At 59.8% G+C, this 24,178-nt stretch overlaps 1 protein-coding gene across 1 annotated transcript; it reads right to left on the bottom strand.

Moving 5' to 3' along the window:
* Positions 1 to 330: 330 nt before the first annotated feature.
* LOC137140889 (nuclear receptor subfamily 1 group D member 1-like) lies at positions 331 to 19,101 on the bottom strand. Its single transcript, XM_067529577.1, has 8 exons — positions 18,999 to 19,101; positions 9,417 to 9,707; positions 8,856 to 8,944; positions 8,430 to 8,574; positions 4,758 to 5,266; positions 3,577 to 3,762; positions 2,861 to 3,071; positions 331 to 2,403 (listed from the first exon to the last, which is right to left on the bottom strand). Exons 1-8 carry the CDS (start codon positions 19,099 to 19,101, stop codon positions 2,207 to 2,209), a joined length of 1,731 nt encoding a protein of 576 aa, XP_067385678.1. The 3' UTR covers positions 331 to 2,206.
* Positions 19,102 to 24,178: the final 5,077 nt, after the last annotated feature.

Here is a 24,178-nt window from a genome sequence, read left to right as displayed (position 1 = left end):
GAAAAGAGAAATCACCCCAACAGGGTAAAATTGCACTCTAAGCCAGATGCTAATCTGAACAACCTCAGTGAATATCTGGGGTGACTCCAGATGTACATGGGAACATAATAAGGCCCTCACCAGTAAGGCATTTGAACCCTTAGGAGGTCATGTTTTCCCCAGCCATGAGAGCTAGAAACTCTGAAGAATGAAAATGGAAATTGTCAGATTCCTATGACTCCAGGAGCTGGGGATATGGATAGACAACACCCAGTGGAAGCGGGAGCTGGTCTCGGTGAGGGGTACACTTGGACTAGCAACAATACCAAACTGTAGACACTCAGCTCAGCATTAAGCATGTCTTTATTTTATTTATTGCACTTCAATGTTAGACAAAAAATAAACCTTTTCTCTCCTTCCACAGCCAGGCACTAGGGCTTATAGCAGCCGTGCCCCAGCAGGGCATCCCTTTGCTGATATGCTCCAAGTTAGGATAGGGGATATTTTATTTTTTTCTGTACATTTATATTTTTCAGAAAAGTGCAAAGTTTTGTTGTTCTTTTAAAGCCAACAAACAAACAAAGAACAGCGGCCTGGAGCTGAGGCCTGGTCTGGCTCCCCCCTCTCCCTGCAGATGTTCTGAACTCGGCAAAGAACCAAACATCCAGCATAAAGTGCTCCCTTCCCATGTGTTAGTTCCCCCTCCCTGTGAATCCGTAGGATCTGATATGTGTCAAAACGCAAAGCGGGGAGCTTTGCGCCCCACTTTTGATCCCTGGACCTGTCTCCACCTTATAACGTTCGAAAGTGCCACCTGCCCACAAAAACAGAGCCATTCTCTTCTTCAGTGGAAGAGTTGTCTAGTGGCGGGGGTGGGGGGAAATGAGACTCAGGACACCTGAGTTCTAATTGTGGCTCTGGGAGGGGAGTGGGGTCTAGTGGTTAGAACATGGGGGTGAGGAAACGGAGCCAGTATTCCTGACTTGGGGGGAGGGGATGGGGTCTAATGGTTAGAGCAGGGCAGGGACGAATGGGAGCAAAACAAAATGGAGCCGTTCTTTTCTTCAGTGGAAGTGTGACCTAGTGGCTAGCACAGCCAGCCTAGGAGGCAGGACTTCTGGGTTCTCTTCCAGGCTCTGGGAGGGGAATCATGGCTTGGGAGGGAGGACTATACAAAGTCCAAGAGCAGCATGCATGGGCAGGGGAAAGAAACAGGAGGGTCTCATTAACCCCCTCTTCCCCACGGCCGAATTAATCCCTTCTCTTATGGACTAGCCAAGGCGGAGACACGCCTGGGTTCCAGTGGGGGAGAGGTGGTGATTAAACCCTTTCTCCTAGGTGAGTCAGCTGCTTGCCCTGGAGATCTGCCTCCTTCATCCTCTCTCCTCTGAGAGACAGCGCCCCAGGCAGCGCATCCCACCCCCGCCTGGCTGAGCCATCGCCAAGCTGCAGGGACGGCATTAGCCTCTTCTGAAAACTCCCTGGAAGCCTCAATGGTGTGAGACATTGAAAAAAAATGCCAGACGGGAAAAACCCCAGCAAAGGGTGGGAGGGGGCAGAGAGATCTGCCCCTACCCTTCCCCGGCAGGTGGAAATGGACCGGACGAGTGTTCCTACCATCCGCAACGAAAAGGCTCCTTGCATATCATTTCCTGATCCAGTCTGTCCTCTCTCTTCTGCAGAGCGCAAGTGTATAAACCACCTGGACTGTTTTCTCCATAGGAGAGGGCCGGTGGAGGCGGAGAGGAAGGGGGTAAAGCAGCATGCACCCTAAGAAGGAACTAGATCTTCCAATAAAGCATGGGTGGGGTGAGCCATACCCCCAAGATCTACCGGCGCGCTGTATGTACAACATATCCAGGTTCTTTATATACAGACTAGAACCTCAACACAATACAGAAAGAGAGTTCTGTACAAATATATATAAATACACCGTGTCTGTGTTGGTGTGCTCAGTTCAGATGCATGTTTGCTACGATCTCCAGGCCTTTCAGTACTGCACAGAGCGTCGTGCGGGAGGTGTGCTCTCTCCTCTTGAATCCCATCACCCCAGGTGGGGGACGCGTGCTGGCAGAGCCCGGCTCCGACAGGCCACGTGCTGCCCGTCGGTGCCAGAGCCCTCCTTCCTCGTCTTCGAAAGAGCTAAATGCAGCCCGAGGCGCTGGGTCCGGTGACTATGCTTGATCCTTCTCCCCCTAGGCTCGGAGGGCGGCTGTCTCCGGTGGGTTTAAGGATCGATCCGGAAGGCCAGGAGCTTCTCCGAGTGCTGGTTGTTGAGGGTCCGCAGGTCGGGAAGGCGCAGGAGGAGTTTGGGGAAGAGGGTGGAGTCGTCGGGGTGCTTCTTCGTCACCAGAGTCCGGAGGGCCCGGATGAGGGTCTCCTGAAGGATTTCCACAGCATCCACGTCTGAGATGCCGGAGCGATCTATGAACCAGATGAGCCATGACATTAATACCCGACCGGCTCCCAATAAAAGCACCTGGTCCCCACTGCAGGGGAATCTCCCTCAGTGACAGCAGTATAGGGCTTATGACTCACACAACAGCTCACAAACTGCGAGGAGAAGCTTCCTAATGCCCAGATCCCAGCTTGGGGAAAAGTCTCCAGAGGGAAGGGATGAGATGGGACATTTAAAACCAGGCTGGGCAAAGTCCTGGAGAACAGACCAGGGGAAGTGTCTGGGTGGTGCCCCTTAGGTCTTTCCCCACCTCTAACAGGACACCTGGCCCGATACACCGGGGATGGGCTTTGCAAGGGGATTGTAAGTGACGTCAGCTGCATGGCTCGTGGCAGTGGCTGGGCTGGCCTTCTCCCCGCTCTGGTCTGCAGAGAGAGAGCCGGGGTCAGAGGTCCCCCTGCCGGCCCCGAGGCTTGCACCCACCTGCTGAGACAAGGACGACAGCCATGAAGAGCGCCATCTCCTGGGCATCCAGCCCCAGGGAGCCGAGCTTCTCGCTGAACTCGAACATGGCATCCAGCAGGCAGCCCATGCCCATCGTGCGCAGGCTGCAGAGCGAGTAGGTCTCGCCGCTCAGGAACGTCACCACCTTCTCCTTGGGGTTGAAGAGCGAGGAGAACCGCACCATCAGCACCTGCGACAGGGGAGGAGAAGGTCAGAGCTGAGCCTGCAGGGGGCGCTCTGAACGCAAGCACTGGGTGTGGGGGGGGGGAATCCAGATGATATCCCCCTCTAGTGTACAGGATTTAGGAGTCTGGGGGTGCCAAGGGCCCTTATATGATTTACCTGATTATAGGGGCAGGTTGCCTGCGATAGCAGGGGACTGGAGTCGACCCAGGAGGCCCTTCCTGTCCTATGTTCCTATGACCTAGTCTCTTAGCTCAAGCAGTGATAATCATAATAGTCCCTAGCCCTACTTAGCGCCTGTCATCAGTAGATCTCAAAGCACAAAGGAGGTCAGTATCGTTACCCCCATCTGACAGATGGGGAAACTGAGGCACTGAGCAGGGAAGTGGCCTGCTGTGTTATCTTGGGCAAGTCAGTGGCAGAGCCACAGGGGCCAAAGCTGCAGATGCAACCCGAGGTCATGCTACAGGTAGGAGGGGCCTGGATTCGGGCTGGCGGGGCGTATAACTGACCTGGAAGGTGCCTGCTTTGAGGAGCATGACCTGGTCCTGCTGGCAGAGCGCTTGGAAGCCCGGGATGCTTTTGGCGAACTCCACCACCTCCTTGACGGCGGGCGTGAAGCACTGGGAGAATTCCTCCCACACCTGCTGGCTGCTCTTGCCGTTGGTGCAGTAGGGGCTGGCGTTCAGCGGGCAGGCCTGGATGGGGAGAGCGAGGGGGGTCAGCGATGCCAGGAGGGAAAAGAATAGCCCAGGCCAAGCAGCCCAGCCTTCTAACCTGGGCAGGGTGGGCCTGGATTGGGACCCCAGAACGGAAACACCCTGAAAACTTTGGGGACAGGGGAATCAGATCCAGATCTGGGTGGGCTCAGAGCCAGGTTTTGGGGGACCTGGAGAATCAAATCCAGGTTTGGGGGATGAGAGAATCAGACTTAAATCTGGGAGAGCAGGAGGAATCAGATCCAGGCTTGGAAGGGTGTCCACATTTGCGGGCCTCAGTGACTCTGGATTGACACTGGCAGGATCTGGCCTCTCAGACTGTTGTGGGGGGATCCTCCCCAAACTAGATGGTACGGGAGCCCTGGGGGCATCACATGAGTTTACACAGACAGACCCACGCCCAAACTCTGCCCTAGAGCGCAGGCAGACACTGCAGCGTCGCTGCTGCCCAGCAGGGGGAGCCAACCCTTAAGGGCCAAGTTGCTTCTTGGCGTCGATCCAGCCCCAGATCTGGGGCGCTGGGGCCCAATCCAGAGGGGGGCAGAGCGCCCTTGACCCCCACTGGGAACCCGAAGGGGGAGGAAGTTACTCCGGGGCAGGGAGAGCTGGAGGGATTTGAATACAATCAGATGGCAGCAGCCTAGGAATTAGAGGGAGTCAGGACTCCTGGATTCCTGGCTCCGAGAGGGGAGTGGGCCTAGTGGTTAGAGCAGGGAGGGGCTGGGTGTCAGGGTTCTAGTCCCAGCTCTGGGAAGGGAGTGAGGTCTAGTAGTTAGGGCAGGGTAGGATGACTGGGATCCAGGACTCCTGGGTTCTAATTCCTACTCCTGAGTGACCCTGGACCAGTCACTCCCTCTCTAGGCCTCAGTTTCCCCTCTGGATGCTCAGCTGAGCCAGTCCTACTTCCGCCCCCAGGTGAGAGCCCGGGCCCTCCCCGCAAACCCTGCCAACGGCAGCCCTGCCCGGCTACTCACAATGCCTCTGCTGGTGGCCGAACGCCAGGGGCATGTCCTCTGGGGGCTGCCCTTGGAGTAGCCATACTCGAAGGCGGGGTAGTGCCCGGCGTTGGCCAGGTAGCCGGCCTGCTGGGCCTGGTAGATGTCGTTGCCGAAGCGGCGGGGCCCATTATCCATGTAGCCGGGAGCCTCCTGGGGGCAGGCGCCGTAGCTGGAGAGGTGCAGGGGGGCCGATTCGTACGGCCCATAGGCGTAGGAGTTGTTAAGCTGCTGGTCGGCGTAGCTGAGCGAGGGGTAGGGCTCCGCCCGCTTGCCCCGCCGGTCCTGCCCGCTGACGAAGATGTCATGGTAGGCCCGCGAGATGGCGCCAATGGCCTCCTCTTCCTGGGCGTCGGGGCTGGGGGGAGCCTCCCCCTCGGGCCCCAGCCCCACATCCATGGGGGCCTCGTTGAGACTGTTCATGTAGCTCTGCATCTCGTCCAGCAGGCGCTGCTTCTCCCGCTTGGGGATGCGCCCGAAGCGCACAGCTGCAGAGCAAGCGGGGGGACAGCGTGAGCTGGGCAAGCACGAGGAGCGGTAGAGAGCAATGGGGAGGGAGGGAGCGAGCCAGTGGCACTGGGAGGAGAGCCCCCCAGGACCAGGGGGGCGGAGGTGGCACTAGGGCTTTGGCACCCTGCAGTTCCCGTCGTGGCGCGTGCAGCACCTGGTGCAGCAGAGCCCCGCTCGCGGCAGATAGCAACAATAATTTCCTGTCCTACACGGCCGCGCGGGCTGCTGCGCTCCACCCTAGAGCAGGCTGCATCGCAGAACTGCCCCTCCACGATGCAGCTGTTTCCCTTCCCTCCAGGGGTCTGTATGTCTAGACTGACAGCTCTCCCAGCTCCATCTACACCCCCACTCCCTACATAACCCCCCGTGTGCTCCTCCACCACTTGCTGACATCTCCCCCCAGCCCAGTGGCCCCACAGGCACCTTTGCCGACCCCCAGCTAGATCATACCCTGCCTGGCACATCTCTGCTTCACTTCTCTCCATAAGTAAGCCAGTGGGTCAGGACCAGCCCCCCGGCCCATGGGAGATGCACAGAGGGGCTGGGACAGGGGCAACCTCCTGCTGTAGGACCCCCCAACACCTTCTCTGCCCAGCTGTGGGGTTCACCCCTAGAGCCTCTTGAGGCTGAGATGGGGGGGGGGGGAGTGAGATTTTATCAAGCCTGCTTGAGACAGACAGAGCCCGTAGCTCCCTCTGCCCCGGCCCGCTGGTCTCACCACCCAAGGGCTCCCGATGGCCGTGACGTGGGCAGGTGTGAATCAGGGGAGACTCGGCTGCGCTGGTGTAAGATCAGGGCAAGAGGAGAATCTTTGGCATGCAGCCACCGAGCCCCGGGTTCTGTTCCTGGTTGGAGGAGGGGAGTGGGGTCTGGTGATTAGAGCAGGGACTCAGGACTCCTGGGTTCTATCCCCAGCTCTGGGAGGGGAGTGGGGTCTAGAGGGTTAGAGCAGGGAGGAAAGGGAGCCAAGACTCCAGGGTTTTATTCCCAGCCCTAGAGAGTGGGGAACTAGTGGTTGGGGGAAGAAGGGAGGGGACCCAGGACTCCTGGGTTCTCATACCCACTCTGATTTGCTATGCAAGAGACTTGCCTGCTCCGTGCCTCAGTTTCCCCATCTGTTAAGTTGGGGAAAGGGACACTGCTCCACCTTTGCAAAGTGCTGGGAGACCTGTGGCTGATGAGTAACAAGTATCTTCCTCATCCTCGGCCCCCACTTCTCCTAGCTTCCCCCCAATTCCTCCCTCCCCGTTCCCCTGTGGCCCGATAGCAGAACAACTCTGATTCAGCAAGATCCTTGGAGTGGATTTCCAGCCCTGCCTGCGCTGGATGGGGAAAGGGTGTGTCACAGGGGTGGAAAGAGTCAGGGAGGGGGAGAAGCAGCCCCTGGGATACGCCTTTCCCCATACTGCCCCTCCAGTGACTGGGGCAGGTGTAGCATGAAGAGGCCCCGATCCTGCTTCCGTTGACATGTTACTGTGCAGGATCGGGGCCCAATCTGCAGCCTCATGCAAGGGGACACGTGTGGGAGGTTCACTGACTCTCATTAACCGGACCCCGCGCGGCAGAGCAGAGAGCCTGGTTCTCACGCCCACCTGCGGCTTTGGGGGGGGGGGCAGAGTCCGGGGTGGGTGGGGTATTATGCCTGCTGTGGGAGCTGTTGCTATAACGCCGGAGCTGCCATGGCGGCTGTGACCTAGAAACCTCCTTTCCCACACGCAGGATCTCCCCTGCCCCCACAAAGCCCCAGATGGGCCTGGAACAGCCTGGTGGGGTTCCCGGGGGTGGAAGAGATCCCCCAGGATCCCCTCCCTTCCCTCCCCAAACCTCCCCCAGCCCTTCCCCCCTCCATCCTCCTCAACCTCCCCCAGCGTTTTCCCTCCTCCCGTCCCCAAACCTTTTCCCATCTCTGCTCCTTCCTTCCCCCAACTCTACCCCCCATCTCTCCCTAATATCCCCCCCCCCCCAGCTCCTGCCCCTCTCGGCACCCCTGCCCCCTTGTTAACACAGCCGCTGTGAGCATGGATAATGCCTTTTCTGCCCTACAGCCCGATTCCCCCTGGCTGTCTGCTCTCCGTTAGGATCTGCTTTGCCTTCGTTTGCCCCTCCGCCCTGCACTCTGAATGGGCCGGTGAGCCGGATTTCCTGGCCACAACATGCCAACGAAGGCGGGCCGCGGTACCCAGGAGCCTGTCCCTGGGGGATAGCGAGGGGAGGCGGGACCTGTGTGCTTGGGCGCCGATGGTGCTGAGATGTAGGGAGCGGGTTCGGACACGTTCCTGGCCCGAACCAGCAAAGTGCCAGAACCAGCGGGGCGGGAAAGGGGGTTGTTTGAATCCCAGGTCCCAGGACCGACCCGCTTCCATGGTTTGGGTTCCAGCCCTAATCCTGGCCCATCTCTGCGGCTCTGGTCCCGGTCCTGATCCTGGGCCTTCTCCATGGTTCTGGGTCTGGTGCAGGCTCTCCATCACGCCCCCTACCCCTGCTTCTTAGCACACTGACGCTGAGGAGCCACTTCAAAGCCTAAATGAGCCTCCTGCTCTTGGGCCCGACCGCGAATCCATCCTGAGAAGCCAGAGCCATTCATCACAGCCTGACCCTGGCCTCGGCCCCCCACCCCCCATCCTCGCTCTGAGCCGTAAATCAGCCCCCGCACAGAGCTCCCATTTATCAGCCGCGGAAGCTGCTGACTTGGCAGAGAAGGAGGCAGGCAGCATGGCTGCCTTGAAAGGACGTGGGGTCCCAGCAGAGGGGAGCAGGGCCCCCCAGCCACCTCCAGCTAAACGTCTGTGTGGGTCTCAGGGGGAAAGGGAGGTTGGGGGCAGATCAGAAGCACTCAGCACAGTTCAGAGGGTCTGCCCAAGGGAGAACCTGGGCTGGAATAGAAGGGCGGGGCCCGGGTCTGTGGGTCGGGACTGAGGGGCACTGGCAGATGGGGCGTGGGGGAGCCCTGGGCTGGGACAGCAGCTGGGGCTGCGGGTCGGGTAGAATCTCGGGCAGGGAAGTGGGGACCTGGAGGCAGACGCGACGCTGGCCGTGTCCAAGGGCGGACCAGGCCGGGGGAGGAGGTCAGGAGAGGTGGCGGGGGGCTAGGGGGCTCGAGGGGGGACAGGCGGGGCAGGAGCCCAGGATCCCTGCGCTCACCGTCGCGGGACATGCCGACGGCCAGGCACTTCTTGAAGCGGCAGTGCTGGCAGCGGTTGCGGTTCATGCGCATGATCATGCAGTTCTCGTTCTTCACGCACATCTTGTAGTTGATGTTCTGCTGGATGCTGCGCCGGAAGAAGCCCTGGAAGGGGCCAAACGGGTGAGGCGTCAGCGCCAGGTAAACCCTGCCCCTCTGTGCCCCCCTGCCTGTCCCGCCCCATCCTCCAGCCACCCCCCCTCAGTCTGGGGGGCACGGGCAATGGGCCAGCTCCCCTCGGAGCTGAGCTGTGATGGGTCACCCCGGGAGACGGCGCCATGGGGATGCCATGGCTTCCAAGGAGGTCTCCTGGGTTGCTGCGGTCCCCTGCCACCCCAGGGCCCCTTCCCTTCCCTTCAGCCCCGCCCCTGGCCCCGCCTCCTCACCTTGCAGCCCTCGCAGGCGTGGACGCCATAGTGGAAGCCGGAGGCGATGTCCCCACACACTTTGCATAGCAGCACCATCCCGCCCGTCTCTGCAGGGGGAGGGGGGGTGTGTGAGCATCACAGTCCTTCAGTTCTCCCCTCCCCGCCCGCTCCCCATCACGGAGGGAGGGGCCTGAAGATGGGGGAGCCCCACCCCCTCCCACCAACCATCTGCCCAGCCCCAGATTCCCACCTGCAGCACTCTGTCCCTCAGAGACACCCCCTCCCCACTGGGGCCCACCTAGCCTCTCGGAGACGCCCCCGTTTCCAGCCGGTGGCCAGCCCCACAGGACTGGGGACCCCCCTCAAAGAGAGGGTGCCTGGTCCCAGCTGTGCGTCAGTTTGGCCCCTTTTGGCTTCAGGGGGCGGTGGCAGTGGGGTCTAGTGGTTAGAGCAGGGGGGCTGGGAGGGAGTCAGGGCTCCTGGGTTCTACTACTGAGTTGCTGTCCCTTCCCCGCTCTGTGCCTTAGTTTCCCCAGCTGTAGCAGCAGGATGACGACAGTGAGCGCCCATGTCACTTACTAGTGAAGGTGCTGGTCACGCTGTTCTGCTTGGCTGTGGCAACTCTGCTCTGGGTGGGGGGCGACTGGCCCTTGCCAGGGTACCGGACCCCCTCCGGGAACTGGAAGGCGACCTTGGGAGAGGATGGCGAGCTGGAACCTGGCGGCTTGATGGGCCCGATCTCGGTCAGCGTCAGCTCCTCCAGCGACGAGGGCAGGGAGTGCTGTGGGGAGGGCACCAGGTACCCTCCGGGTGGGCTGCCTGGGGTGGGGCTGGAGCCAGCCGTGGAGCCCACGTAGAGGATCACGCCGCCTGGGGGAGAGAGCAGGGAGGGGGGAGGTCAGATGGGGATCTCAGCTTGAGTCCCGCTGCAGAAAACAGCTGGAAGCAACAGCTGGGGTACAGGGTACTCAGGGTCCGCAGCCTCCTGGGAGGGGACCCCTGAGGCCAGGGCTAGAGGATTTTGGGAGTCTCCAGCCTCTGTGGGGCAAAAGATGGGGGGTGGGGGGAGTTCCAGGGCAAATCCAGAGTTTGATTCGTTCTCTGCATCCTCCTTATAACGGGGAGGGGAAAACGGACATTGGCTCATCCCGTGCACTGGGCAGGAAGGGCGTGATCAGGGCAGACTGCAGGGCTAGAGCAGCTGCATGTGAGGAATCCAGGCCTGGCACCCATCTCCCAGGGGTCAGGCCTATCAACATTTAACCCCGATCAGGGCAGGGCGGGATGTTTGGGGTGGGGATGGGGGAGTGAGCTGGGGGGCCCCGGGTGTTCTCCTGCCTGGCTAGCGTCCGGGCTCGTAATGGGAGAGGGGGGAACGAAAGAACGGGGCAGGGCAAAGGAAAAGGGGGAATGACAACGAAAGACAGACACACACAGCAGGGAGAAATCTGCGCAACTGACAAATGCAGCTTCCCGGCACAGGCGCAGGGTCCCTTCCCAGATAGCTGGAGGGGACGGGACCCGGGAACGGCTACGGTCCCCCTGGGTGGGGGACGGAGTGATCCCAGCCCCCGGAGATGGCCCAGCCCCAGTGTCTCACGTGGAGCTGCAGCGTGGGGGTGGGGGGAGGAGCAGAGCGCCAGTGTTCGCGCACACACAGCCGCCGGGTAACCCTGGGACAAGGCTGCGGGGAATGTGGGGCAGTGAGACACGTGAGGCGGAAAGTAGGGCAAACAAACAGATGACAAAATGCAAATCCCGGCCACCCAGCTGGGAGCCGGCCCGGAGCTTCGAGGGTCTGGCAGGGGTCGTGCCAAGATTCCCAGGGACGCCTGCCGCTGCTCCTGGCGCGTTGAGCTGCCCTGGCTGGAGGGTTGCCAGCTGTACAGATTCCACCTCTCCGCAGGCCCCATTCTTAGCAAGAGCTTTGAGCCAAATCCAGGTCGTACACCCAGCCCTCCTCCCCCACCTACGTCGATACCCCTCCATCCGACCCGCAAGCCCCCGGTTCTGCCAGTCTGCCCCCCCCCCAACCCTCGCCAATGCCCCTCAATCCTGACCCACAGCCCCCTCTGAACATCCCAGCTCTGCATTTTCCATCAGCAGAGACCCTCTGCCCCCCATCCCAGCAAACGGGGTGAGGATATTGTGGAGGAAGCAGAGCGCGGCAGGGAGGACAGCTCGCTCCCTTGTGCACATGTGTGTACACACGCACATACACGTTCCTTTTGACCTAAATCAGGAAAATAGCTGCTTTTCTGACTCAAAGATCTTAGCTCCTTATTCTTATTATCTGCAAGTGGCAAGAACCGGTTCCTCCACAGTATGAAGTATCACACACACCCCCGCCCCAATAGCCCAGGACTTTTAACCCCCCCCAGTGCCCAAAATAAGCAAAATAATCGTTATAGCCAAGCCCCTCTCCCACTGTCTGCTCCCCGAAAATGAAGGGGTGAAACTCAGAGAGGCCTTTCATTACAACAGCATGTTGCCTATGGGTTGGGAGGAGGCGCTAGGCTGAGCCAGCTGGGGATTTGCCCCCAACATGCTCCCCCCTTCCCCCCAGCCCCCGATTGACTCCACTCGACCTAGGGGGCAGAAAGATGGGGAGGCAGTCGGGATCTTCTCTCACCATGCCCCTGGGGAGCTGTGTGCCATCATGCCCAGCTAATGCAGCCACGGGGGCTTCCCCCGCCCCCAGCCCAGCCCCCCCAGCGTCCAGCGGTGCAAAACAAGACTCCAGCCCAGTACTTTAGGCAGCGGCTGGGTTCTGTCCAGGTACCAGACCCAGAGCTTCCTCGCTAGATCCTAAAGCAGGTAGATCCTGCCTCCTAAATGAGCCCTCTGCCCAGGCGAGGGGCTCACCCAGGCGGGCACGGCCCCCTGCCCTCTCCACGCAAGAGCCCCCTGCCTCCCACTGAGGCCTGCCCCCACCCAAGCACAGGTGCCATGCACCATCTCCACCCAGCCCCGCTCCTAGGCAGTTCCCCAGACCAAAGGCTCATCTCTGCAGTGTTCAGGGTGCAAGCTCTGCCTCGCCCCCGGGCTCCACAGCTCCCGGACCGGGGAGCCCCATCAAATTCTCTGCCCGTAGGGCTTGGTGGGTGGAGAGTGCCGGCAGTCTGGCAATAGTGACAGCCTATCTCCCAGCCTGACACCCACAGCGCCCCCGGCTGGGAAAGGCCGGGACTGGAGTAGCCGGGAGCCCCCCCAAACCCTGTGCTCCTGCCCTGCTCCCCACAGCGCCCCCTGCTGGGAGAGGCCAGGACTGGAGTAGTCGGGAGCCCCCCCAAACCCAGCACTCCTGCCCCACTCCCCACAGTGCCCCCCGCTGGGAGAGGCCCCCACACCCAGCGCTCCTGCCCTACTCCCCACAGCGCCCCCCGCTGGGAGAGGCCAGGACTGGAGTAGCCCAGCACAATGTTTAATTCCCTCCCTCCCCCCTTTTCCTCCTGTGTTTTTGATTTAAGATCCCAGCTGGCAGCAGCAACTGAGCAGATGAACACCCCCTATCTACCTGACAGCCAGCCAGACGGACAGAGACGATGCCTTGTCCCAGGACGCAGTCACACGAGTACCCCCCCCCCCTTTGCATGCTGGAGTTTGCAGATGGTTTAATTCTAAGGCGGCAGGACCGGCTCCCCCAGACCTTGGCACTGGATCCCCATCGCTCCTGGCCCCCAGCCCAGAAGATCCTCCCCCCCCACACACACACCTTAAGGGCCTGCCCTGGGGATGCGGGGAGGGGGGGGGGAGCATTTCTGCATTTTAAGGACCCAGCTAACCACCAAGAATATAATATAATCTCCCCCCACCCGGCCTCCCCCCAAACCCTCTTCAAACACCCCCCTCTCTGCTCCCTCCATCCACCCCCCACGCAAGCCCTCCCGGTGGGGCAGAGCCAGGGGGTGCCCAGGGTCCCTATTTCAGGGTGCAGGGGATCCCCTAAAACAGGGATCGTGCTGTAGAGGGGGCAGGGAGAAAAGGAGGGCACAAGGGGGGGGGAAGGGGGAGAGACCACAACTGGGGGCAGAGGGATGAGGGGGCAGAAGGGGGCAGGATGAGGGGCAAGGGTAGGATGCTGGGGGGCAGGGGCAGGAGGGGGCACAACGGGGGGCAGGGGTTGGGGGGCAGAAGGGGGCACGATGGTGGGGGTCAGGGCTAGGCGGGGGCACGGCGTGGGGGGGGGGCAGCAGCTGATCCGGCAAAGGCGGGGGCAGGAGAGGATACAGCAGCGCCCCTCCCCCCGCCCTGGAATCAGGTCACGGCTCAGGCTCGCAGCGCACGTGTCCGCCCGGGGCGCGGGGCCGGGAACAGCAGCGGGCGGGCGCGCGCCGCCAGCCCCGGGGACACCTGACCCGCCGCTCACATGGGCCTGGCTGCGGCGCCGCTCGGGCGGGGCGGGGCGGGGAGCGAGCAGGCCCGGGCAGGGGGGGAGGAGGAGGAAGGGGCTGGGGTGCGATGGCTCGGTGCAAATGGGGGGTCCCCTGAAGCGGCCTCTGACGCCCCTAAACACGCGGGGCGGGGATCGCAGCTAAAGTGCCCGCGTGCAAAGGGGGGGGGGGGATCGGCTGGGACAGACAGACCGACAGACCGACCCTGCATCTCAGAGCCCCCCATCTTCTCTTTCCCACGCTCCCTCCCTTGCACATGGAGGGGAAGGGACGGGACCAGAACCCAGGAGTCCTGGCTGCTAGCCCCCTCCCCCACTCTCCTCCTGAGAGGGCCTTGCTGGTGCAGACAGATGGACACATCAGCCCAGGCCTGGTGCTTCCTGCTTCCCCATCGTGGCCCTTTCCAAAAGGGGGTGAAAGCCCCAGGGGGTGGCTGGCACCCCAGGCTATATCTCAGCTCTCTCTCCTCTTGCACCCCGGCTCTGGATCCCCTTGAAGGTGTGGTCTGCATTCAGCACCCCTGGATCTGAACTCACCCCAATGATGTGGGTCCGAGAGGGAGCTGGGCCTGTTTTCCTGTTCGGCACAGTCTTCAGGCAGGCAGCTCACAATACTGCATCACCATCAGACCACAGCCCAGGCCCCTGTTCAACTGCAGGCCCTTACAGGGTGGGATCCCAAACCAGACACTACCCAGTCCTGCAACTCACCGCTCCTGTTGATTTCAAGGGCCGGGAATGCAGGGGAAGCCCTGAATGGCAGGTTTCCTCATGAGATTTAGGTCCATTTCCCCTCTGACTCCTTGGTCAATTTCTCTTGGATAGATGTGCCATTAGAATAGCATGTGGAGACCCCGAAAGCTCCCCGTCTAAATAGACCAGGGGAGGCAGAGAAAACAGCTGCCAAGCGAAGAAGTAACATGCCCAAGGTCAGCAAGTAGGGCAACTGCGGAGCCCAGCTGTACCGAGTCCCAGTTCAGGACTCTAGCCACTAGACTACGCTGCCTAAAGGACACCCAGGCCTCGGAGTTTCCCCAGCTCTGTTTTGCTGCAGCCGTTTGCAGCACTCTTGGCACCTGCCGCCCCAGAACAGCGATTAGCACGACAGGGCGTCCCAGCCTCCGCACGGCTTACTTTACAATCTGACACTGGAAACCTGCTGCTTGTGGAAAAGGGGCATCGTGGAAAACAAAAAAGCCCGTCACAAGCAGGGGACAGATTTCAGCTGAGCTACCGGAGCAGGGAAGGCAGCGGAGGGGAAGACACTGCAGCATGTTTCACCAGCACTGGGGGAGGAAAAAAAATCAATCATAAAGACACCTTCTGCCCGGCGCTGCGCTGGAAGCAGCTGCTGCCTCCTGTACCTGGTGACCTGAATTCTCCTGACAAAGGCAAATTCCATTGCGCTCTCACACATATTTATAAGGCATGTCGCACGCTGCAGCTTCCCCAGCTGCCAGGGGAGTCTTTGTACATTTCACAGTCCAGGCCAGCTCCCCGCCATCCGTTTTCAGCCGTTAAACCTCATCATCCTCTCTTCCAGACATGGGAAGACATTTTTTTTTTAATTTTTTGCTCGGCTTTCGGAGTTATGTAGAGGCTGACTCCACGCCGGCCTTTACAGTCCCACACGTGTCTCTTAAACACTCCCTGCCTCCCCCTGCAATCTGTCCAGAACTGCCGCCAAATAACAACAACAACAACAAAAAAGACTCCGAAACAAATTTAGGTTCATGGGGAAACAAAAGGGGAAGAGGTCATTCTGACCCATTTCTGACCCCATTCTGACCCTGGCCCCACTGATTCTGGGTGCCCCAATGTTGCAGGCAGCCTGAGTTTTCAGGGGTGCTAAGCACCCTGCAATTGCAGTTGAAGGCAAGGGGGGGGGGGGGGGGCAGATCTGCAAATCAGCGCCTCCCTCCCTTCCAAGTGTCCCTTCTGCCTGTGTGTTTTCCATGCTGGAAGCTTTCGATTGTTATATTCGTAGAGGTCTCTTTTCATGCCAGCATGTGGGGTTCCCCACATGGCCGCGACTCGGGGAGATCCTGATGTCTGCCACTGATTTGGATCAAGAAAGTGGATCCGTTTCACCCACAGTAAAATAATGGGTCACATCAGGCGGCTGAGGGTCAGATCTCAGGTTCCCAGCTGGGGACTCCTCCTCTCTGCTTAAAGGGAACACTGGAGCAAGCCAGGACATTTGGAGCTGTATCTCCAGTGCCCTGGAGTTCAGCGGGGTTGGATCTGGGGTTCCTGACTCCAACAGAAGCCAAGACACAACCTGGTTTTTCAATGAAATCTGGCCCCCCTCCCACTCCTTCCCCCGTGTGCTGATGCAGGTGACTTTCCTCAGCCTTCTGCAGCCTAGAGCACACAGAATACTTCCTTAGCTTGTATAGCTGGTTGCTTAACCTTTACACTGGGGGAGTGTCCAGAAGCTGCTGCCAATTCAGAGCCCCACCGTGCTGGGAGGCTGCACAACACCCCCAGTGGTCATTGGGTCCAGCCCAGAACCCCAGATCTGAACACCCCTGAGTTTCAGGGCATTGAAAATCCAGCTCCAAATTTTTTGGCTGGCATCAAGCCTCCGTTTGCGACCATCTCAGGCGCTCGAGCTCCGAGCAGCTTCCTGCAGAAAGGGGACAAGCTGGGGCCTCGGGGGAAGCCAGGATGCTGCCTCCCTGCATATGGCAAAGCGTAACTAAATGAGATTACCCATAAAGGGAACACGCGTCTAGTAAAGGACTTAGCTGCGCTGCCAGGAGACACTAGCTACTCGTGCAGGCTTTAATCTTCCAGCACGTTCCTTCACCAGTGGAGCGAGGGGCGGAGGGGAGGAAGCTGCCTCTCGCTTTTTTTGGCTTAAGTAGGTTAAACAAATCGGCGTGCATCTGTGGGCTGGCTGGAGGTTCTGAACAGGCATGAGTTTGGGAGCAACAGACAGCAGGGCGAGCGAGCCCTGCAGAGCTCAGCAAAGGGGGTAGGCGGCTGTAGCAGGGTCAGGGGAGCAGGGCATGCAGCACTGATTGTCAGCTCTCAGGGGCTGGGGCTGTCTTAGATCTGGGTGAAGGAATCCCTCTATAAACAGCTGCCATGCTCCAGCCCAGAGGTGGCTGCATCTCAGCAGTGGGAGAGCGTTGTCTTTTTGTTCTCTTTGGACAGGGTCCTGCTCTGTCCCTGGGGCTCTTGGGCACATCTGCACCGTGTTTCCATGACTCTCCCTCCTGAGTTTAACTTCTCGCACAGCCCAATCACCAACCGGCATTTCCAAGACAGCTCAAAGCCAGGGTCCCCAAGGGCTCCGTTCCCACTGGGGCACTCAGTTTTTCCAGAGAGCCCCGCCCCCAGCAGCTCCCATTGGGACAAAATCAAGGCCAGATTCTCCCAAGGGCTCAGCATCCAACACGCCCAAGATGCAGCCACTTGCATCGGCGCCTAAACCGGAGCTGAAATTTGGGCCTCCTAGCCCCTGGCTTGCCTGATGCTGGGGGGCTTCCTCCACCCCCCCTCGGTGTACATATCCCAGGGTGCTGCATGAAATCCTAAGGTTCAGGGAAGCCTCAAAGCAGCCTGCATCCTCTTGCTCCCGGCTGAGCTGCGGGTGGATTTTAACCAGTCGATTTCTTGCTGCTGGGGAGATTTTCCTCCCAAGACAGAAGGGACGAGTGGAAAGCCCTGCTTGTACCTAGCCTCGTACCAAGAGGGGAGCCCTGACCTCCTCCCGCCACAAAAGACAAGGCCCCTTTCCTTAGAGCAAATTGGGGAGCCCATATTGTAGGGGTGACTGCTTTGGCGGGACTTGCAAAGGGGTGGGAGAGGATGGCGCGTGGGTGCGGGGGGACAGGGTCAGGTTGGAGGGGCTTTCTGGAGAGTTGAGTGGGGGGGGGGGTCACTGTGCAGAGCGATCCCCCCCTTGCACGTGAGTGGGTGGGGTAACGTTAAGTGGGGGGCAGGGTTCCCAATTGTGGACCCAGAGTCGCATTCTGGTTCTGCCCATCATGAAGGTGGGGGGGGGGATGAAATTTGGACCTGGGTTCAGGTATCAAACTCACCCCCCGTGAGGGCGTGGGAGGCCATCGGGGTTTCCCTCCTTCTTGTGGACACATCAGCTGTAGCCAAGACACTTCTTTCCAGCAGAGACGGGTCTGACCCCATCCCCTTTACCACTGCTCCCACCCCAAGCACTGGGGAAGGGGGCTGCAAACATAATCTGAACTGGGGCCCTCAAAGCACTGCACCCAGGTCCTCAGGCGAGTAGCCTTATCCACGCTTTTACTGAGAGGGAAACTGAGGCACAGACGGCGCCACGAGCAAAGCTGGCAAGAGGATCCAGGATCCCAGTCCGGTGCGCTGTGCAATGACTCTGCTGCTTCTCTAGAGTTTGTGGTTTGTGGTCATAACGTCAAAAGAAAAAGATGGTCCGAGGGGCTGTTTTAAAGCCTGCTAGGCTCAGAGGGGAAGGCATGGGAGCAATAGAGACCCGGACAGCTCCCCCGGGGGAGACAGATTCCCTCCGTCTCTGGTATTTGGTTCCCAGCAAAAGCTGTTTTCAAAGGTGCAGATTTTGAGGTCAGAAGGCACCACTTTGTTCATCGAATCTGATCCCCTGCGTAGCCCAGCAACCTCTGCATGGCCACGGCTGGAGACCCTCCCCCCGTGACGCCTGCATCCAGCCCATATCTTGGGGGTGAGCTAGGGCGTCTGTTCTGATGCCCCCAGCCAGAGCCAGGTGCGTCTCCTTGGCCTGCAGGAAGCAGGCAAGAGGCAACACCGCCCCTTCGCCTTGGAGACAAGAGGGCTTTTCCAGTTGCCATGCAAACGAGACAGCCTAACGAGCTGCAAGCGCCCCCCCTTCCCCCCTTTTTCTCTAGAGCCAGCTTCCCTGCCCCGCCGCAATTCATTTTCAACCCGGTTTCAGTCTCCCTGGCACCTGAGTGCCCCGCTGACGCCTGCAGACAAGTAGCAGAGAGAGCAAATTAGGTCAGTGTCACCGCGACGGTGGAAGAAATATAATGAGGTGACGCAGCCTGCGGGGGAAGGGGGGAGGGCAGATGGCAGCCCAGAACGAACCCACCCCCTGCACGTGTACGCACACACACACAAAACTCCCCACTAGCTGGATAGTTCCCGGAAGGAAGGCAAGACCCCCCCGCCCCCACCACCACGAAAAAGAGAGTGTGCAGAAATCCTGGCTGAGATAACAATTGAACCATCTGCTTTCCTCCAGGCTCAGTTCAGCCTGGGGAAAAAAATCGCTCTGCCGCTCAGGCAACATTAGTGTCCCCCTGGAGATATTTGTTTCTAGCACTGCCCCCCCCCCCCCCAATTAACGTGCTGATTAGTGAACGAGGAGAACGTTCCGGGTGCTCCAAGCAAAAATTTCCAACCTACTCGGGTTCCGTGTCTGTGTCTGGGAGGATCAGGCACCTCTACATTCAAGTCGGTTCTTAGTGTCTACCTGGCGGGGTGGCAAAAGGGTTGGGTTTAAGGTCGCAACATGTAATTCATCAGTGCTAAGGGGAGCTGGCTTCTAGTCCCCGCTTTGCCACTGCCCTGGGCAAGTCACTTCCTTGCTCTGTGCCTCAGTTTCCCCCCCACCCCCCTTTGTCTATTTAGATCTGGGGCAGGGTCTCTCTGTTTAGAGTGTGCCAGGTATGAACAGGTATGTCAGTAGATTTCAGTCTTTTGGGAGTTTCCACCACCAGCAGCCAAATGGGCATCTCCCACTGACCTTCTCTAGATGCTGGACAAAGGAAAAAGCCACTTACCTGGGGAGCCGCCCATAATAATAACACAGAGCTGAGCGGAGAGTGCATCACGCACCATAAATGCCTGGCTACTGGGGAACAGAAACGGGTCTTTTTTAATCATGTCCGGGGATGCATTTGGCCCTGATCCTGCAATCCATCCCACGTGCCACTGGATGAAGGTGCCTAACTCCCTTAGGCACTTCTAAGAATCCCAGCCCAGGCTCCCAGCGGCTTCAGCAAATGGTATTGGATGGACAACACAGAAGCTGTCGCTTTGGTTCTTCCAGAGGCCTGCTCAGGCATGCCTGTGATATCACCCCCCCCCCCCCCAAAAAAAAAATACCTGCACGCACCCCGAGCGCTGTCATGTGATGTACCACAACAGGTCGCAGCAGACCTGGGGGAAGAGGAGAGCTGTCCAAGTTAAATAATCAAAGCACCAGGATTCATCCTCAAATGGGCCCTGTAAGAATCCCAAACCCCAGATTCTGGGAGAGGAATATGCTTTTTGGGCTCCCTTTTTGGGCTCCTTTTCCTGCCACCCACCCACCTTGTCATGGGTATGGGCAGGGGGGCTGGAACCATTTGTATAGCGGGGGTGCTGAGAGCCAGTGAGCCAAACTAAACCCTGTATATGATGGAAACTGCACCTCCCGCACCCTTGATTCCAGCATCTCTGGGCCCTGGGCACGTCCACTCGCCTCTGAATTGTCAGAGGGCCTGTTCCGATCCTTCCTTCAAACTCCAAGGCTAACAGCCCACACGGCACCGTGTGAGCCGTTCCTGGGAGGGCGGCGCAGGCTAGAGACAGGGAGCAAGGGGCGCTTGCAGCTGACCTCCAGGCTGCACTTTTTCTCCTGGCCGAACCCAGCTCCCCCTCCGGGACGCAGAGCAGTGCGTTCCAATGAGCACATCTTGCACAGAGCGGGCCTGTAATGAGGACTGCCTCTAGGGGGCGCTCAGAACATTGGGGGGGGGGGGAGGGCAGATTCTGCTCCCGGTTTGCACTTGCGGCAGAGTGCGGGATGCCGTCTCTCCGGCAATGAGCAGGGCCCTGGGATTTTACTGAGCAGTGGAGAGTGGTGCCCATCACCAAGACATCTGGTACCAGTACAAACCCCAGCTGTCCTGATCCACCACAAACCAACTGCCCCGATAAACAATCCCTGCTCTTATGAAGGGCCAATCAAAAGTCTGGTCCTACTGAACGTAGAGCAGGCCATGCCCTGGGCAAGTCTCTTCCTTTCTCTGTGCCTTGTTTTCCCCTCCCATTCTTGGCCTGTTTAGATTTGGGGCCGGGTCTCTCTGTCTTGTTTACAGCGTGCCAGGCACGGCCAGGTATGTCAGCAGATTTCAGCTCCCATCTTCCATGAGCTTCCGCCGCCAGCGGGCGAATGGGCATCTCCCACCTTTTCTACATCCCCATCATTGTACTGTCCCCACCGTATGGGTCTAAGCACCTTACACTCATTAACGCATGTAATGCCCCTCCCAAAGAAGGACTGGGCCATCCCTGTTCTACAGACGGGGAAATTGGGTCACATGGGGGGGGATTAAGTGACATGCCCAAGGTCGCCCAGCAAAGCGGTGGCAGAGCCGGGAATAGCCCTCAACTCTCCTGAGTGCCACTCCACCCCTGGCAAGCTGAGCCTTCTGGGACACCACTGAGCATGACCTCAGCGGGCGTAGCAGTTGCGACCAGTCGGAGAACCACCTCCCAGGCTGCTGTGGAATGTGTCCAACACCTTGAACTTCACGTGACCCCCAGGAGAAGATTGGTTGCTTCCCACCCTGACCTTAGCTGACTCAAGGAGATCCGCCTAAGGCAGGCTGGGGAGTTCAACACTCACATTCCAGCTCTCCAGGGTTGAAGGACGTGGCTGGGCGCTGCCTGCCTGCACGCACACAACTCACGGCCACCTCCTGCTCGACATCCTCTGAGTCACCGGCAATCTTCCCCGGAGCGCGATTTACCGGGAAAGCCTCGGCTCAGGCATGTGCGGCTCACTTGGAGTGAAGTGCAGTCAGGAGAACACACGGCCAGCTAGCGCTGCGCTCTGGCCGCAAGGGGGCAGGGGGCAGGATTAGCACACCGGCATGTTTGGGAGCTGCCCCATGGCCCAGGTGGCCACTGGAAAGGGCAAAGCAGTGGCCCTTGTGCTGTCAGTCCCATTGCCCTGGACAGACAGACAGAACCACGAGTGGACAGCAAAAGGAGACAGCTAGGATCCTATGGGGACAGAGGGTGCCTGATTAGATAGATAGATAGATAGATAGATATTGGGAGGGAGGCAAGGGTGGATAAGGGGATGGATGGACAGATAGAAATGGGAAGGGATAGATGGATGGTTAAGGGGATGGATGGATGGATGGAGGGATGGATAAGGGGATGGATGGATGAGATGACAGATGGACAGACAGATATGGGGACGGAGGGATGGATGGATGGATAAGGGGACGGATGGATGGGACGACGGATGGACAGACAGACATGGGGGGGGAGGGATGGATAAGGGGATGGATGGACAGGATGACAGATGGACAGACAGGTATGGGGAGGGATGGATGGATGGACAAGGGGATGGATGGACGGGACGATGGATGGACAGACAGATATGGGGAAAGAGAGATGGATGGATGGACGGGATGACGGATGGACAGACAAGTATGGGGAGGGAGGGATAGATGGATGGATAGGGGGATGGATGGACGGGATGACGGATGGACAGACAGCTATGGGGAGAGCCCTGAGAAAATGGTGCTGTTTTTGAACATTCACGGCTGCGTCGGGTAACGTCGCAGGTCCCCTGGACTCCGCGAGGCATGGTCAGCGAAAGGTCACTGCCGCATTCCTGCGCATAAAACTGGCCGCCTCCTCCCCTTGCGCTATTGCGATTTACTCCGGGGGCTGCAGACTTTTTCTTCCCTCTCCTCCTTTCTCCCACCTGGTGCCCACCCGCCCGCCCGCCCAGCTGGCTCCCCTGCAGCCCACTCAGCAGCTGGGTGTGCGCAATTCCCTGTGTATCCCGGGAAAACTGCGACTTGACCTGTGCCACCGCCATGAATCTGCCCCTGCCGAGTATAAGGAGAACCGGTGGTGCCGCGCTGGGACGTTGGATTGCAATGGAGGGAGCGGGGGGGGGGAATTAGCTCCCCCAGCCTTACTGCCCTCCTTTCCCCCTGGCCCAGCCCGCAGGGTTGACCTGCACCTGTATGCCTCTTGCCTTCTCCCCTCTGCACAGGAGCGGTAGCATCCGAGTCTTCTCCGGGGCCGTGGGGTGGTATGGCGAAGAGGGACAGGCCAGCCTCCCAGCTGAGTAACCAGGGTGAAGACACCCCAGCCCCCCCACCCTGCAGGGCCCACGGTGCATGATCGAAAACACAGCCCCAAGAAACTCCACCCCTTCCGGGGCAGAGTGACCTCGCCGCGGGCGCCAGGACGGGCACCGCCACTGAGGCGGTGCCGAAACGCCGGCGCGACCCAGCACGATGTCGCCGCACCGCGCGCTGGCCCCTCAGGGGCCCGACGCGACCCAACCGTGACGTCGGAGCGCAGGCTGGTGACATCAAGCCGCCAGCCCGACCCGGCGGGACGGCACCCCCGAAGCGCTGGCCTGACACCGACGCGGCCTAAGCCCGACCTCGCCGGGGAGCGCGGTGACATCCTCAGGAGCCCGCACGCCCGGGCGTGACATCATCGAGATGCCAACGTGACCCACCCAGCCCGGTGACAGCGCGGCACCGCCCCAAGGTGACGCCGCGGCCAAAGGCCGCCAGCGGCTTCCCCTCAAGTGCCGCACGCTGCTCAGAAGCGATTGACGCGGGAGGATCAAATGCAGGAAGAAGGGTGCCCAGCCCCATAGGGGAGGGGGTGACCATGCCCCTGGCACACGGAGAGGGGCAAGCTCTGGTTACACGCCACAGGGCAGCAGCTTTTGCCCCCGGGCTGCCCTTGGCCCCACCATCTCAAATGCCAACTCAAACCTCCGTCAATCCCAAACTCCCCACGAACAGCTCTCTGCCTTGCCTCCCAGCTTACCCACCCAGGCAGCTCGTCCCGCCGCCCTGCCGGCAGCCCGCCTGCGTCTGCAGGGATGCGGTTTCACGCCCGTCGGTTTGCGCCAGTCCCGCGGGGGTAAATGGCTGGGGACAGGTTAGAGACGGAGAGAGAGAAAACTGCAGGCTGTCTCTGCCATCGAAGAGAATGCACCAACAATTCACATCCTGCCTCTGCCCATCTGCGGTACCCTTCGCCCCAGGCTCAGCACCTCCCCTGGAGCCCACCCCCAGCGCCCTCCCCCCCAAACAAATCCCCCTCCAAGGTTTAACCCTTTTGTGCTTTTCAGCCATGCAAAGAAATCAGAAGTCTTTGGGGAGGGGGAAGATCGACAGTTTACAAATTCCAGCCTCTGACAACTCCACCTGCCTGAAAGCGACCAAAGGGAAATAAAGCAAAAGGGGATGGGGAGGGGGGGGGGGTCCTGAATTATTTGTCCCTCCCGCTCTTCACCCCTGAGCCGCAGCGGAGATAAAGTAGCTGGTCAGCTAGCCCCTTCTGGAAGCTGCAAGCGAGAATCCTTGAAATCAATCCAGCCCGGCTGAGCTCCGTAGGTGCGTCAGCTATTTATCTGCAATCTCCCCGTGCCAACCAAATCCCACGCCAGCCCCGGCTCCCTCCAGCGAGCCATGGCCCTGCCGCTTCCCAGTTTGCAGCTGTTCTCTTACCGGGACTGTTATCCATGCTGATCTCTTTCTGGCTCGTCCTTAATTTCACCTGGCTGGGCCCCTTTCTGGGGAAGGCAGGCAGGAGTGTTGGAGGCAATGGGGCTGGGGGGGGGGGTTGGTCTGTGGCCACCCAGCTTTCTCCTCTGCCGCTCCTCCGGGTGCGCTCGCTTAGCTGCCCGCTACCCGAATGCCTTTAGATCCCAGAAGGCAGCCCCGGTTGCCGAACGCCGCTTCCACGTGCTCCTATCTGGGGCTGCTCAGGTTGGCGATTGCTACGTGGGCGAGGGCGGCTCGCTCGCTCAGGGCTTAGCGAGCGCTGGTTTCCCAGCCGGGAGCGGGAGGCTGGCACGCTCGAGCAGATGGCTCGTGTGTTGACGGCATGTGACACAGCTCTCCCCGTGCCCCACTGACACACATTTCAGACAAGGAGAAAAGGGTGAGCTCAGCTCCGCAGCGCACATGGGGAGGGGGAG

Source organism: Emydura macquarii, unplaced genomic scaffold, assembly GCF_026122565.2.
Source record: "Emydura macquarii macquarii isolate MOO-44397 ecotype Brisbane River unplaced genomic scaffold, CSIRO-AGI_Emac_v2 contig_2994, whole genome shotgun sequence".
NCBI classification, from domain to species: Eukaryota; Metazoa; Chordata; order Testudines; family Chelidae; genus Emydura; species Emydura macquarii.
The sequence above is the reverse complement of the archived record's forward strand: the minus strand, read 5'-3'. Positions and strand labels throughout refer to the sequence as shown.